Source organism: Oncorhynchus gorbuscha, linkage group LG09, assembly GCF_021184085.1.
Source record: "Oncorhynchus gorbuscha isolate QuinsamMale2020 ecotype Even-year linkage group LG09, OgorEven_v1.0, whole genome shotgun sequence".
Lineage (NCBI taxonomy): Eukaryota > Metazoa > Chordata > Actinopteri > Salmoniformes > Salmonidae > Oncorhynchus > Oncorhynchus gorbuscha.
In genome coordinates this window covers 32906684-32920328 of record NC_060181.1, presented here as the reverse complement: position 1 = coordinate 32920328, position 13645 = coordinate 32906684, and the positions used below count along the sequence as shown (strand labels likewise).

General features: G+C 46.3%; 1 protein-coding gene across 8 annotated transcripts in view; it reads right to left on the bottom strand.

Moving 5' to 3' along the window:
* The window catches only part of LOC124043411 (protein Jumonji-like), a 109390-nt gene that overhangs the window by 23697 nt on the left and 72048 nt on the right, over positions 1-13645 (bottom strand). For all 8 annotated transcript variants that reach the window (XM_046361993.1, XM_046361996.1, XM_046361994.1 and 5 more), the window contains exons 4-6: positions 12790-12959; positions 4700-4723; positions 1291-1470 (exon numbers count right to left, since the gene is read on the bottom strand). In XM_046361993.1, coding sequence (XP_046217949.1) covers positions 1291-1470; positions 4700-4723; positions 12790-12959 — 374 coding nt within the window. The remainder of the gene's footprint in view (positions 1-1290; positions 1471-4699; positions 4724-12789; positions 12960-13645) is intronic.

The window sequence follows — 13645 nt, the reverse complement described above, 5'->3', positions numbered from 1 at the left end:
GTACAGGTCTAACAGTGTACTGGGAGACGGGCTTCTACGGTACAGGTCTAACAGTGTACTGGGAGACGGGCTTCTAACAGTGTACTGGGAGACAGGTCTAACAGTGTACTGGGAGACGGGCTTCTACGGTACAGGTCTAACAGTGTACTGGGAGACGGGCTTCTACGGTACAGGTCTAACAGTGTACTGGGAGACAGGCTTCTACGGTACAGGTCTAACAGTGTACTGGGAGACAGGCTTCTACGGTACAGGTCTAACAGTGTACTGGGAGACAGGCTTCTACAGTACAGGTCTAACAGTGTACTGGGAGAAGGGCTTCTACAATACAGGTCTAACAGAGTACTGGGAGACGGGCTTCTACGGTACAGGTCTAACAGTGTACTGGGAGACAGGCTTCTACGGTACAGGTCTAACAGTGTACTGGGAGATGGGCTTCTACGGTACTTACGACCCAGGCCTAACACTGTACTGAGAGCGAGTGTGCTGCCATAGGACAGGCTAATTTGGTAAATATTGCTTTGGCCACGCTACTATGTCAAAGTGCTCACTTTCTAAACCCCTGTCTGCAAGTCTAGAGGAGGAACTGAAACACTGGCCTTGTTTCCATGGGGATTGCCTGGCCTGGAGGATATGTTGTCACGGGGAGGAGGACTAAAGCGTCTGGGACACAGCGAGCAACACCAAGCATATGCCACTGATAACATGTAGATGGTTCTTGTGTGGCTTTGCCTGCTTGTAGCTTTCACCACCACTGGCACATTGTTCTGTTTTAACGTGACTCGTTTCCTTAAGACAAGCGCCCCTTAGAGTCACACACACTTTCCCTCAGAGATTTTCCAACTTTCCTGTTAAGCTGTCCATCTCTCCACGTCTGGGCAGCGTACAGTGTGTGCACGCAAGAGGCGGGGCTGTGGGGTGTGCGCTCCTTGTTTTCCGTCCCTGTTCCCCTCCTCCCTGGCTAGCTGTGAGCTGAATGCATAAACACCTTGTTACCTCTTTTCCCTCCTAGTGTTAATTGGAGTGGAAAGATGGAATGCTCCCTCAGAGATTGAGAGAGAGTGTGGAGACTAACTCAGCCATGCTCGGCTGCAGACAGCTCTACATATGTGGGTCTCTTGTACGTATTAGGTCCATTCCACCCGTTCCCACTTCGGCCCTCAACCGTGATTGGTGAGTGTTAAATATCAGTGTTGTGATTGGTCAGGGCAGTTCAGGGTTAGGTTGGTGAAAAGGAGAGAGATGACAGTTTCTTACTGTTGGGGTTAGGTAGGTAAGAGGACGTTGTCGTACCGTGGCCGTTGACGGCATGTTTCCCTGGGGGTTTGCCCTTCCTGGGCGTGGACTGACAGGAAGTAGACGCCACGCTGATGTCTGGCTTCACATCCTCGTATTCCTCTTCATCGTCATCCAGCTCATCTTCATCCTGAGAGCTCCCAAAGTACGCCATGTTACTGGGCAACGCTGACAAACCTGGGGCGGGGGGCAGAGAGAGAGAAGAGAGAGCAGGTTAAAACCAATGAGAACCTACCAAGCAGTTATGTGTTGAGAGGAGAGAGAGAGCTACTGCAGTCGTCTGAGAGTGCACCATGCAATACTGTAAAATCACAGCATCCCAGAAAATGTCATAAAAGCAAAACTGGTGATTTTAAATCTCATGGTGTCTAAAACTAACTCCGATGCTTCCCACAGTTGTGTCAAATTGGCTTGATGTCCTTTGGGTGGTGGGCTATTCTTGATACACACAGGAAACTGTTGAGTGAAAATCTCAGCAGCATTGCAGTTCTTGACACCAAACGATGCGCCTGGCACCTACTACCATACCCTGTTCAAAGGCACTTCAATCTTTTGTCTTGCCCATTCACCCTCTGAATGGCACACACACACAACCCATGTCTCAAATCTTAACCATCCTTCTTTAACCGGTCTCCTCCCCTTCATCTTTAACCGGTCTCCTCCCCTTCATCTCTTCATCTTTAACCGGTCTCCTCCCCTTCATCTTTAACCTGTCTCCTCCCCTTCATCTTTAACCTGTCTCCTCCCCTTCATCTTTAACCGGTCTCCTCCCCTTCATCTTTAACCGGTCTCCTCCCCTTCATCTTTAACCGGTCTCCTCCCCTTCATCTTTAACCGGTCTCCTCCCCTTCATCTTTAACCGGTCTCCTCCCCTTCATCTTTAACCGGTCTCCTCCCCTTCATCTTTAACCGGTCTCCTCCCCTTCATCTTTAACCTGTCTCCTCCTTCATCTTTAACCTGTCTCCTCCCCTTCATCTTTAACCTGTCTCCTCCCCTTCATCTTTAACCTGTCTCCTCCCCTTCATCTTTAACCTGTCTCCTCCCATCTTCATCTTTAACCGGTCTCCTCCCCTTCATCTTTAACCGGTCTCCTCCCCTTCATCTTTAACCGGTCTCCTCCCCTTCATCTTTAACCGGTCTCCTCCCCTTCATCTTTAACCTGTCTCCTCCCCTTCGTTTTTAACCTGTCTCCTCCCCTTCATCTTTAACCGGTCTCCTCCCCTTCATCTTTAACCGGTCTCCTCCCCTTCATCTTTAACCGGTCTCCTCCCCTTCATCTTTAACCTGTCTCCTCCCCTTCATCTTTTCATCTTTAACCTGTCTCCTCCCCTTCATCTTTAACCTGTCTCCGCCCCTTCATCTGTAACCTGTCTCCGCCCCTTCATCTGTAACCTGTCTCCGCCCCTTCATCTGTAACCTGTCTCCGCCCCTTCATCTGTAACCTGTCTCCGCCCCTTCATCTGTAACCTGTCTCCGCCCCTTCATCTGTAACCTTTCTCCGCCCCTTCATCTGTAACCTGTCTCCGCCCCTTCATCTGTAACCTGTCTCCGCCCCTTCATCTGTAACCTGTCTCCGCCCCTTCATCTGTAACCTGTCTCCGCCCCTTCATCTGTAACCTGTCTCCGCCCCTTCATCTGTAACCTGTCTCCGTCCCTTCATCTTTAACCGGTCTCCTCCCCTTCATCTCTTCATCTTTAACCGGTCTCCTCCCCTTCATCTTTAACCGGTCTCCTCCCCTTCATCTTTAACCGGTCTCCTCCCCTTCATCTTTAACCGGTCTCCTCCCCTTCATCTTTAACCGGTCTCCTCCCCTTCATCTTTAACCGGTCTCCTCCCCTTCATCTTTAACCGGTCTCCTCCCCTTCATCTTTAACCGGTCTCCTCCCCTTCATCTTTAACCGGTCTCCTCCCCTTCATCTTTAACCGGTCTCCTCCCCTTCATCTTTAACCGGTCTCCTCCCCTTCATCTTTAACCTGTCTCCGCCCCTTCATCTTTAACCTGTCTCCGCCCCTTCATCTTTAACCTGTCTCCGCCCCTTCATCTTTAACCTGTCTCCGCCCCTTCATCTTTAACCTGTCTCCTCCCCTTCATCTTTAACCTGTCTCCTCCCCTTCATCTTTAACCTGTCTCCTCCCCTTCATCTTTAACCTGTCTCCTCCCCTTCATCTTTAACCTGTCTCCTCCCCTTCATCTTTAACCTGTCTCCTCCCCTTCATCTTTAACCTGTCTCCGCCCCTTCATCTTTAACCTGTCTCCGCCCCTTCATCTTTAACCTGTCTCCGCCCCTTCATCTTTAACCTGTCTCCGCCCCTTCATCTTTAACCTGTCTCCGCCCCTTCATCTTTAACCTGTCTCCGCCCCTTCGTCTTTAACCTGTCTCCTCCCCTTCGTCTTTAACCTGTCTCCTCCCCTTCGTCTTTAACCTGTCTCCTCCCCTTCGTCTTTAACCTGTCTCCTCCCCTTCGTCTTTAACCGGTCTCCTCCCCTTCATCTTTAACCGGTCTCCTCCCCTTCATCTTTAACCGGTCTCCTCCCCTTCATCTTTAACCGGTCTCCTCCCCTTTGTCTTTAACCTGTCTCCTCCCCTTCATCTCTTCATCTTTAACCGGTCTCCTCCCCTTCGTCTTTAACCGGTCTCCTCCCCTTCATCTTTAACCGGTCTCCTCCCCTTCATCTTTAACCGGTCTCCTCCCCTTCATCTACACTGATTGAAGTGGATTTAACAAGTGACATCAATAAGGGATCATAGCTTTGACCTGTTCAGTCTATGTCATGGAGAGATCTTAATGCTTTGTAAACTCAATTTATATCTCTATTATGCGTGGGACTAGTTTGTAACAGATCTCCTCAATTAAAATCACTTGGAGCTGATTTGCTGTTGTTTTAGAGTCTTTCACGTCTAACAAAAAACGTTGCTCAGAAAACATTAAATAAAAATCACCCGTGGGCTGAATTTAGCCCATGGGCCACCAGTTTGGGAACCCTTCCCTAAAGTAAATCGAGCAAGCTGTTCCATGGACAGCTGACGGAGGTCACCATCCATTGTGTTAGGATGGAAACACTGGGTAGGATGAGAGTCTGGTCTCTTGCGGCCATTAGAGACAGCAGAGGGAAAAGAAAGCGGTGGTTTGTCTGCATCACCTCATTCTCCATTGTTATCATGACTAGTTTAATGACATTGTGGTTTATGGGTTTAAAGCGTTGTAATGGTCACAAATGAGCCTCGACTAGGCCCAATGTTGTGAATCATTACAATGTATCACATTCCATTTTCACCTCATGTATCACAGGTTTATGTTGTAGTGTATTCATGTAAAAATGTGAAATGCATCATTGTGTTTTATTAACATTTACTGTCTAGATCACGAGTAATTAAAAAAGAAAATGCATAAACGTAACCAACCTTCATTTGGCCAGGAGGAGTAACCTGCAATGAGATATGGTGAAGCTAGAATTAGTCAGGCATCAAACCAAAAAGTCATTATCAAATTAAAATGTATACCAAATCTATACAATCAATATCATTATATAACCTGGTTGTAGTGTAGTGCAGCAAAGTGAGCTTTAAGCTAAGCATCATTAACCAGCGACTCGTTTTGAATTAAGCATCCTGCTGTATGGCAGACAACAGGGGAGCCAATGGGGTGAGGGTTACTTTGAATGCAGTAATGAATGACAGTGATATCGGAGCCTTCGGAATCACATGCACATCACATCGGAATACAGTTCGTACGCCTACACAACAGTCAGTACCCACAATACAGCTTCGTCACGACAGGACTAAAAATGGCAGCGTGGCCAAACGTGATACTTTAATGATACCTTGAATAGCTCTCTATGCAGACAGAGCCGAGACGCCAGTCCATTGTTATTAGGGTTACGGGTCATTCAACAAGGTTTAGGAGTAGAGCACAATGTGTAACGTGAGAAGAAGCCACGTCTGGACTAGGTTTGAGGTGCTGGAATCAGTCTAGCTAAGACCTGTAGAGGACTGGGCTAGCTGGGTTCTGTATACGCACTTTGTGACATCTGCTGATGTAAAAAGGGCTTTATAAATATAGTTGATTGATTGACTGTATGGGAGTGTGGTACATAGCACATCTGTACCAGTTCTCCAGCTCTTTAAAAAAAAATTCTTTCTCCCAGTGACAGAGGTCAGGGTGACTTAGAGTCAACAAACTCCCAATCAGCTCCAAATGACCTGCTTCATTAACAACATGGCTGCAATTACTGCCTTCACTGGGGTCACAGGGTCAATAGCTAGCAGACCGATGGGGCACAGGGTGAGGTCTCTTGTCCGATGGGTGGACTAGGGATCTTTTTCTGGGGAAGTGAGAGAGAAATAGGGGAGGATGAGACTGGACAATGTTATCCAATAACCTTTCCCAAGGGCCCAAAATAAGCCTGTTGCTCCCATTTTTTGTTCAGTAGCCCCCAGAGAGTCCAATGGAGGAAGCCTGTTGGGCTGGCTCCTCTGGTCACTGGCGTCTGGTCTACGGCTAGGTTGTATCTTCAGTGGCTGGTTCTCAGACAGAGGGGAGAAGGGTGGTGCTGGGTTTAACAGCCTCTCTGGCGCAGAGACTCCGTCTGTCAGCTCCCAGAGACAGAGAAATATAACCCAGGCCTCCCTCCTCCCTGCTCCAGGCCTGTTCCCCTCCCTCCTCCCTATCCTCAATTATGGGCCTTTTCATGTGCCTCAGAACCACAGGCAAATTATAATGAAGGCTGAAACAGTCTATTATGATTGGAATTTTAACTAGACAGGCGTAATTACAACCAAAATGGTTGACTTAAAATAAAAAACAATGAGGAGTTTAAACGACCAATCAAGGGCGTTAACTGAAGAAAAAAAAGAACACATTTATAATCATCCGATTAACATCCATGTTACCGAAAAATAGCACATCTACTACAGAGCCTCAGGAATCTCTAAAGCTGGTTGGAAAAGCAGTTCCATGTGGTGTATAAAAAAAAATCTGACCCCAGAGAGTCAAGAGTATGAGCTTCCTCTTCTCAAGCTGTTCCAACGGAAGCAGAGGGCCAAATCCCTGGCCGAATTCCCCGTCACAGACAGTGTGTGGAGAGACCACGCCAGCCCTCTCTCCTACCCCTCATACTTCACCATGTGCCTCATCGGGAACAAGATAGGTGGAGAGGAGGGGAGGGAATGAAAGAGCGCCGACTGGGGCTTTTTCAATAACATTGTTTTATAGGCCGATGCAGCGGAGTGAATCCGAGAGGATCGGGGATTATATCTCCTCCAATTTACATTCCTGAATGTCTGCAAATCCATTAACCCACGCTGCCCTCGGCTCTAGTCAGCTCTGGGAGTCGCTGGCTAAATTTAATCAGCCTTCCCTTCACAACGTAACCACGGTCGCAGCAGCAGTCTCAGACCTAGACCCATTCAATGTTCAGCCAGCCATGGCATACACGCATATAGAAGTACCTGTTATGTAACACTGAATGAGAATATTAGTGGGGGTTATTCATCTACCACTTTATCTGGCATTATCCCACCCGTGTGTGTGTGTGTGTGTGTGTGTGTGTGTGTGTGTGTGTGTGTGTGTGTGTGTGTGTGTGTGTGTGTGTGTGTGTGTGTGTGTGTGTGTGTGTGTGTGTGTGTGTGTGTGTGCGTGTGTGCGCAGAGGAAGGCTCAAGCGGAGATGAGAAATATATATATATCAGGGAGAGCGCCACCGCCACTACCAACAATGACCCTCTCTACCCAAGGCCACAGGCTACAGACAAGGCCCAGAGACAGGCTGGCTGGACAGCCTCCAAATGGCTTTCTCCACGGATATAAACAGTCATAATGAAAAGGGATTTGAGAAGCTATGTAGCACATAAACACTACAGTGTGATTCGCTCCATTTTGTGTCTGTCGCATGTTACTCCACATTGCATCAGAGCAGCCAGACGTTTCCCCAAGAGGGATTAAAAATATATGGTTCCTGTTTAAAAACCAGAAGACAGGAAGAGCTCATTATGATGCCGTGTCCCAGAGGTATAAGCAGTGGTGGTTACAGGCTGCTGCTGTAGAGAACAAAAGACAGGAAAACTGACATCACGGTGGGAACGCTCTACTTTCACAACCCCAAGCTTTGTCATCAGAAGCTGTCAGACAGTGGGCAGGCGGGGATACAGTTGAAGACGGAAGTCTACATACACTTGGGTTGGAGTCATTAAAACTTGTTTTTCAACAACTCCACAGATTTCTTGTGAGCAAACTATAGTTTTGGCAAGTCGGTTAGGACATCTACTGTGTGCATGACAAAAGTAATTTTTACATCAATTGTTTACAAACAGATTATTTCACTGTATCACAATTCCAGTGGGTCAGAAGTTTACATACACTAAGTTGACTGTGCCTTTAAACAGCATGGAAAATTCCAGAAAATTAAGTCATGGCTTTAGAAGCTCCTGATAGGCTTATTAACATAATTTGAGTCAATTGGAGGTGTAACTGTGGATGTATTTCAAGGACTACCTTCAAACTCAGTGCCTCTTTGCTTGACATCATGGAAAAATCGAATGAAATCAGCCAAGACCATCCGGATTAATTTTGTAGACCTCCACAAGTCTGGTTCATCCTTGGGAGCAATTTCCAAACGCCTGAAGGTACCACGTTCATCTGTACAAACAATAGTACGCAAGTATAAATACCATTGGACCACGCAGCCATCATACCGCTCAGGAAGGAGACGAGTTCTGTCTCTTAGAGATGAACGTACTGTGGTGCGAAACGTGCAAATCAATCCCAGAACAACAGCAAAGGACCTTGTGAAGATGCTGGAGGAAACGGGTACCAAAGTATCTATATCCACAGTGAAACGAGTCCTATATAAACATAACCTGAAAGGCAGCACAGCAAGGAACAAGTCACGGCTCAAAAACTGCCATAAAAAAGCTAAACTACAGTTTGCAATTGCACATGGGGACAAATATCGTACTTTCGGAGAAATGTCCTCTCGTCTGATGAAACAAAAATAGAATTGTTTGGCCATAATGACCATTGTTATGTTTGGAGGAAAAGGGTGAGGCTTACAAGCCGAAGAACACTATCCCAACCGTGAAGCATAGGGGTGGCAGCATCATGTTGTGGGGGTTGCTTTGCTGCAGGAGGGACTGGTGCACTTCACAAAATAGATGGCATCATGAGGAGGGGAAAATTATGTGGATATATTGAAGCAACATCTCAAGACATCAGTCAATAAGTTTAAGCTTGGTCGCAAATGGGTCTTCCAAATGGACAATGACCCCAAGCATACTTCCAAAGTGGCAAAATGGCTTAAGGACAACAAAGTCAAGGTATTGGAGTTGCCATCAAAGTCCTGACCTCAATCCCATAGAAAATTTGTGGCCAGAACTGAAAAAGTTGTGCGAGCAGGGAGGCCTACAAACCTGACTCAGTTACACCAGCTCTGTCAGGAGGAATGGGCCAAAATTCACCCAACTTATTGTGGGAAGCTTGTGGAAGGCTACCCAAAACATTTGACCCAAGTTAAACTACTGAAAGGCAATGCTACCAAATACAAATTGAGTGCATGAAAACTCCTGACCCACTGGGAATGTGATGAAAGAAATAAAAGCTGAAATAAATAATTCTCTACTATTATTCTGACATTTCACATTCTTAAAATAAAGTGGTGATCCTAAAACAGGGAATGTTTACTAGGATTAAATGTCGGGAATTGTGAAATACTGAGTTTAAATGTATTTGGCTGAGGTGTATGTAAACTTCCGACTTCAACTGTATGTGGTATGTTTGTCAGATAAGATAAACATTTGAGAGGATTCGAGCAGTTTAAACAGAATTGCCGATTGACCTCTAATTTCTACCAGGAACGCCATTGTTCTTCTAGCTCTGGAAACAGACCAGACTGTGCCGACTGCTTGCCTACCCCTCCCTGTCCACTCTATGGGGCAAGTGGAAATAAATGTATACGACACTAAGTGTTGGAAGCCAAACACAGCTGCCTGTTCTTGGGGCACCACCGACTGTTACACACCTAGCTAGCCTGGGCCACCAAAGGGGAATCAGACGTACAAAGCTCTTTGAATGAAATCAAAGGCCAAATCACTTTGAAAGATAAAACATTGAAACACTGCTTCCTTATGGTCTATATCCATATGTCCCCAGGACACAGACCGCACACGTGCGCATGCACACACACACACACACACACACACACACACACACACACACACACACACACACACACACACACACACACACACACACACACACACACACACACACACACACACACACACACACACACACACACACACACACACACACACACACACACACCTCTGCGCTGCCCTGTCAATCTTGCACGTCACCTCAATGTATCGGCCTCTTTCCACATGGGCCATTAAAGTGAAGGAAGAGAGCGCAAAACTCTGTGTATGAAAATACCATTAAGGCAGCATGAGCTCCGCAGAGGACTCAGTCTGCCTCTCGGCTGGGTAACGGGGCTATAAATAAGGCTACCACAGAGACAGGGGGTGCGTCAGTCAACCAGGCGCGGCACAGTGAAGATAAACAACAGGAAACTGATCAGGAGTTAGCATAGCATCCAAAACATGAACAGGAGTTGTCCAAACCCTGAACAGAAGACATTTACCGGGTCATTATGAGAACCGATCTGTTCCACTGAGTAGAAGGCAGCCAACCCTGTCAGTTTTACTGATCTCTAATTACGGTGCTCTGAACAGCGCTCTGTTACATTAAAGTGGCATTGGCTTTTAAAACACGAGCCGCCGCATTCTCCTCTGGGCCTCTCAACTCCCAGCTGATTGCAGTTTTTTTTAACCTACTTTATGTTGCCAGCAGAGGTTAATGCCAATACCAAATTAATCTAACATCGAGGCATTAGTCTTCCTAAAGGGCCATTTCTGTTTGTGATGGAGTCATGGAGGGTTCTGCTGGGTGGGAGGAGACTGTTCAGAGTTAAACACACTCTGGGACTGAGGACAGCAGTAAAAGCCAAGGCCAAGGTTGTTCAGAAAAATACACCCCCCCCAAAAAAAATCTTTAAATCAAATTGTATTTGTCACATGTGCCGAATACAACAGGTGTAGACCTGGGACATTACCGTGAAATACAAGCCCTTAACCAACAACGCAGTTCAATAAATAGAGTTAAGGAAATATTTACTAAATAAACTAAAGTCAAAATAAAAATAAAAAGTAACAATAGAATTACATAACAATAATGAGGCTATGGCCAAAAGATGAGAATGAAACAAATAGTCATTTTCACAAAGTCTGCTGCCTCACTTTGTATGGTGGCAATTTGCATATACTCCAGAATGTTATGAAGAGTGATCAGATGAATTGCGATTAATTGCAAAGTCCCTCTTTGCCATGCAAATGAACTGAATCCCCCAAAAATATTTCCGCTGAATTTCAGCCCTGCCACAAAAGGACCAGCTGACATCATGTCAGTGATTCTCTCGTTAACACAGGTGTGAGTGTTGACGAGGACAAGACTGGAGATCACCCAGTCATGCTGAAAGCTTCAAATAACAGACTGGAAGCTTCAAAAGGATGGTGGTGCTTGGAATCATTGCTCTTCCTCTGTCAACTGTGGTTACTTGCAAGGAAACACGTGCCGGCATCATTACTTTGCACAAAAAAGGGCTTCACAGGCAAGGATATTGCTGCCAGTGAGATTGCACCTAAATCAATCATTTATCGGATCATCAAGAACTTCAAGGAGTGCGGTTCAATTGTGGTGAAGAAGGCTTCAGGGCGCCCAAGAAAAGTCCAGCAAGCGCCTGGACCGTCTCCTAAAGTTGATTCAGCTGCGGGATCAGGGCACCACCAGTACAGAACTTGCTCAGGAATGGCAGCAGGCAGGTGTTAGTGCATCTGCACGCACAGAGATGTTAAGACTTTTGGAGGATGGCCTGGTGTCAAGAAGGGCAGCAAAGAAGCCACTTCTCTCCAGGAAAAACATCAGGGACAGACTGATATTCTGCAAAAGGTACAGGGATGGGACTGCTGAGGACTGGCGTAAAGTCCTTTTCTCTGGTGAATCCCCTTTCCGATTGTTTGGGGCATCCGGAAAAAAGCTTGTCCGGAGAAGACAAGGTGAGCCCTACCATCAGTCCTGTGTCATGCCAATAGTAAAGCATCCTGAGACCATTCAGGTGTGTGGTTGCTTCTCAGCCAAGGGAGTGGGCTCACTCACAATTTTGCCTAAGAACACAGCCATGAATAAAGAATGGTACAACACATCCTCCGAGAGCAACTTCTCCCAACCATACAGGAACAGTTTGGTGATGAACAATGCCACCTTGCCATAAGGCAAAAGGGAACAAAACATTGATATTTTGGGTCCGTGGCCAGGAAACTCCCCAGTTCCCATTGAGAACTTGGGGTCAATCTGCAAGAGGCGGGTGGACAAACAAAAAGCCACATATTCTGACAAACTCCAAGCATTGATTATGCAAGAATGGGCTGCCATCAGTCAGGATGTGGCCCAGAAGTTAATTGACAGCATGCCAGGGAGGATTGCAGAGGTCTTGAAAAATAAGTGTCAACACTGCAAATATTGACTCTTTGCATCAACTTCATGTAATTGTCAATAAAAGCCTTTGACACTTATGAAAATGCTTGTAATTATACTTCAGTATTCCATAGTAACATCTGACAAAAATATCTAAAGACACTGAAGCAGCAAACTTTGTGGAAATTCATATTTGTGTCACTCTCAAAACTTTTGGCCACGACTGTACAGGGGGTACCGGTACCAAGTCAATGTGCGGGGGTACAGGTTAGTCGAGGTACATATAGGTGGGGGTAAAAGTGACTATGCATAGATAATAAACAGCGAGTAGCAGCGGTGATGTAAATAGTCCGGGTGGCCATTTGATTAGTTGTTCAGCAGTCTTATAGCTTGGGGGTAGAAGCTGTTTTAGTAGCCTTTTGGACCTTTGCTCCGGATGTGAGGTTATACTCCACTTCTCGATTTCTCTGTTGACATTTCAATTCATAATTGAGATAAAGAGTAAAAGGGAAACTGGCCATTAACAGTGAACTTCTTGAATCCTGTATAACACGTTATATAGCACTACAGAAAATAGGTGGGATTTCAGCTGAACCCTGAGCCTGTAATGCGGCCCTTATTTCCCTAGCTGGCCGTGTTTGTGTTGGTGGGCGGCAGATAGCATCCCGGGCCTCTCAGTGCCCTCAGGAGCAGGATTAGCTGGCCCTACCAGGATGTCTGTGTAGGTGTGTGCGGAGGGGGGCACTTAAAGCTGAGACTGAATAATGAACGTTGTTATCTGCACACGCTGTTGAAATGTTAGCTGTAGAAATGGTCAATGTGTAACCTGTGAGGACAGAACGGGTTTGGTGTTTGCCTTGTCAGAGGTTAGTGAGGTGGGAGGATGAAGGGTTGGGTGTGTGTAGGGGTGGATGAACGGGTTTGCTGATGAAAGGGTGAGATGTTAGGCACGGACTACAGGGTTACTGTACCTCTCAGGCAGAGGAAGGTGAGGAAGTCCTCAGTCTTGGGTTTCCGTCTGGAGATGTCTCTGATGTGAGCGGAGGGGGCGGGCAGGGCGGTATCAGACACCTTGACCGGCGTGGTGCTGGGAGAGTTGGGCTGAGATTGGGCAAACTTCCTCTGCGCTTGCAGTCTGGGCCTGGGAAGAGACAGTTGAAAACAGGATTATTCCCATGCATTCTTACATAGACCCACTGCCCTGTGTTGGCTATGCATTTCATTTAGTTTGGAAGCCCAGGCTTAGCTCAATGGCCTTTAAATCATGACCCCAGGCTCTGACCGAGTTGCCCTGGATGGATCTAAACAGAAGTATACTACAAAGTAGGAACAAGGAGTTAGCCAGTCAACTTGCCGGAATATTCTGAAATATATATTTTTTATTTAAAAAAAGATATGCCTGAAATGGGCACAGTCTAATTGACACAACTATCTATGTTTAGCTTTCTTAAAGAAACAGAAAATCCACGTATTTCTGTATTTTTAATCAAAGTCAGCTGCTTTGTAGTATACCCCTCTGTTCAACAGTTTAACTCATCTCTGGTCTCAGTTGTTGGTTTGACTCCTTTCGTCAGTCTGGTCCTTGAACATCATTTAATTATCTTTAATATCAACACTGCAGTGTCCAGGGAGGCTAAAAACAATGATAATGCTCCTTCAGAATAACTCCCAGCAGCACCAGCCAGCAGCCGTCCACCTCATAACAGACTTCTGATTTATAATTAAGTTCTCCATTAAAGCCAAGACCTCTGCAGCAGCTGACAACTGATAACAAGCACAAAGGAGGCATCAAATTGCCAACAGACGTTCAAGGCCAGATCTCTCTTT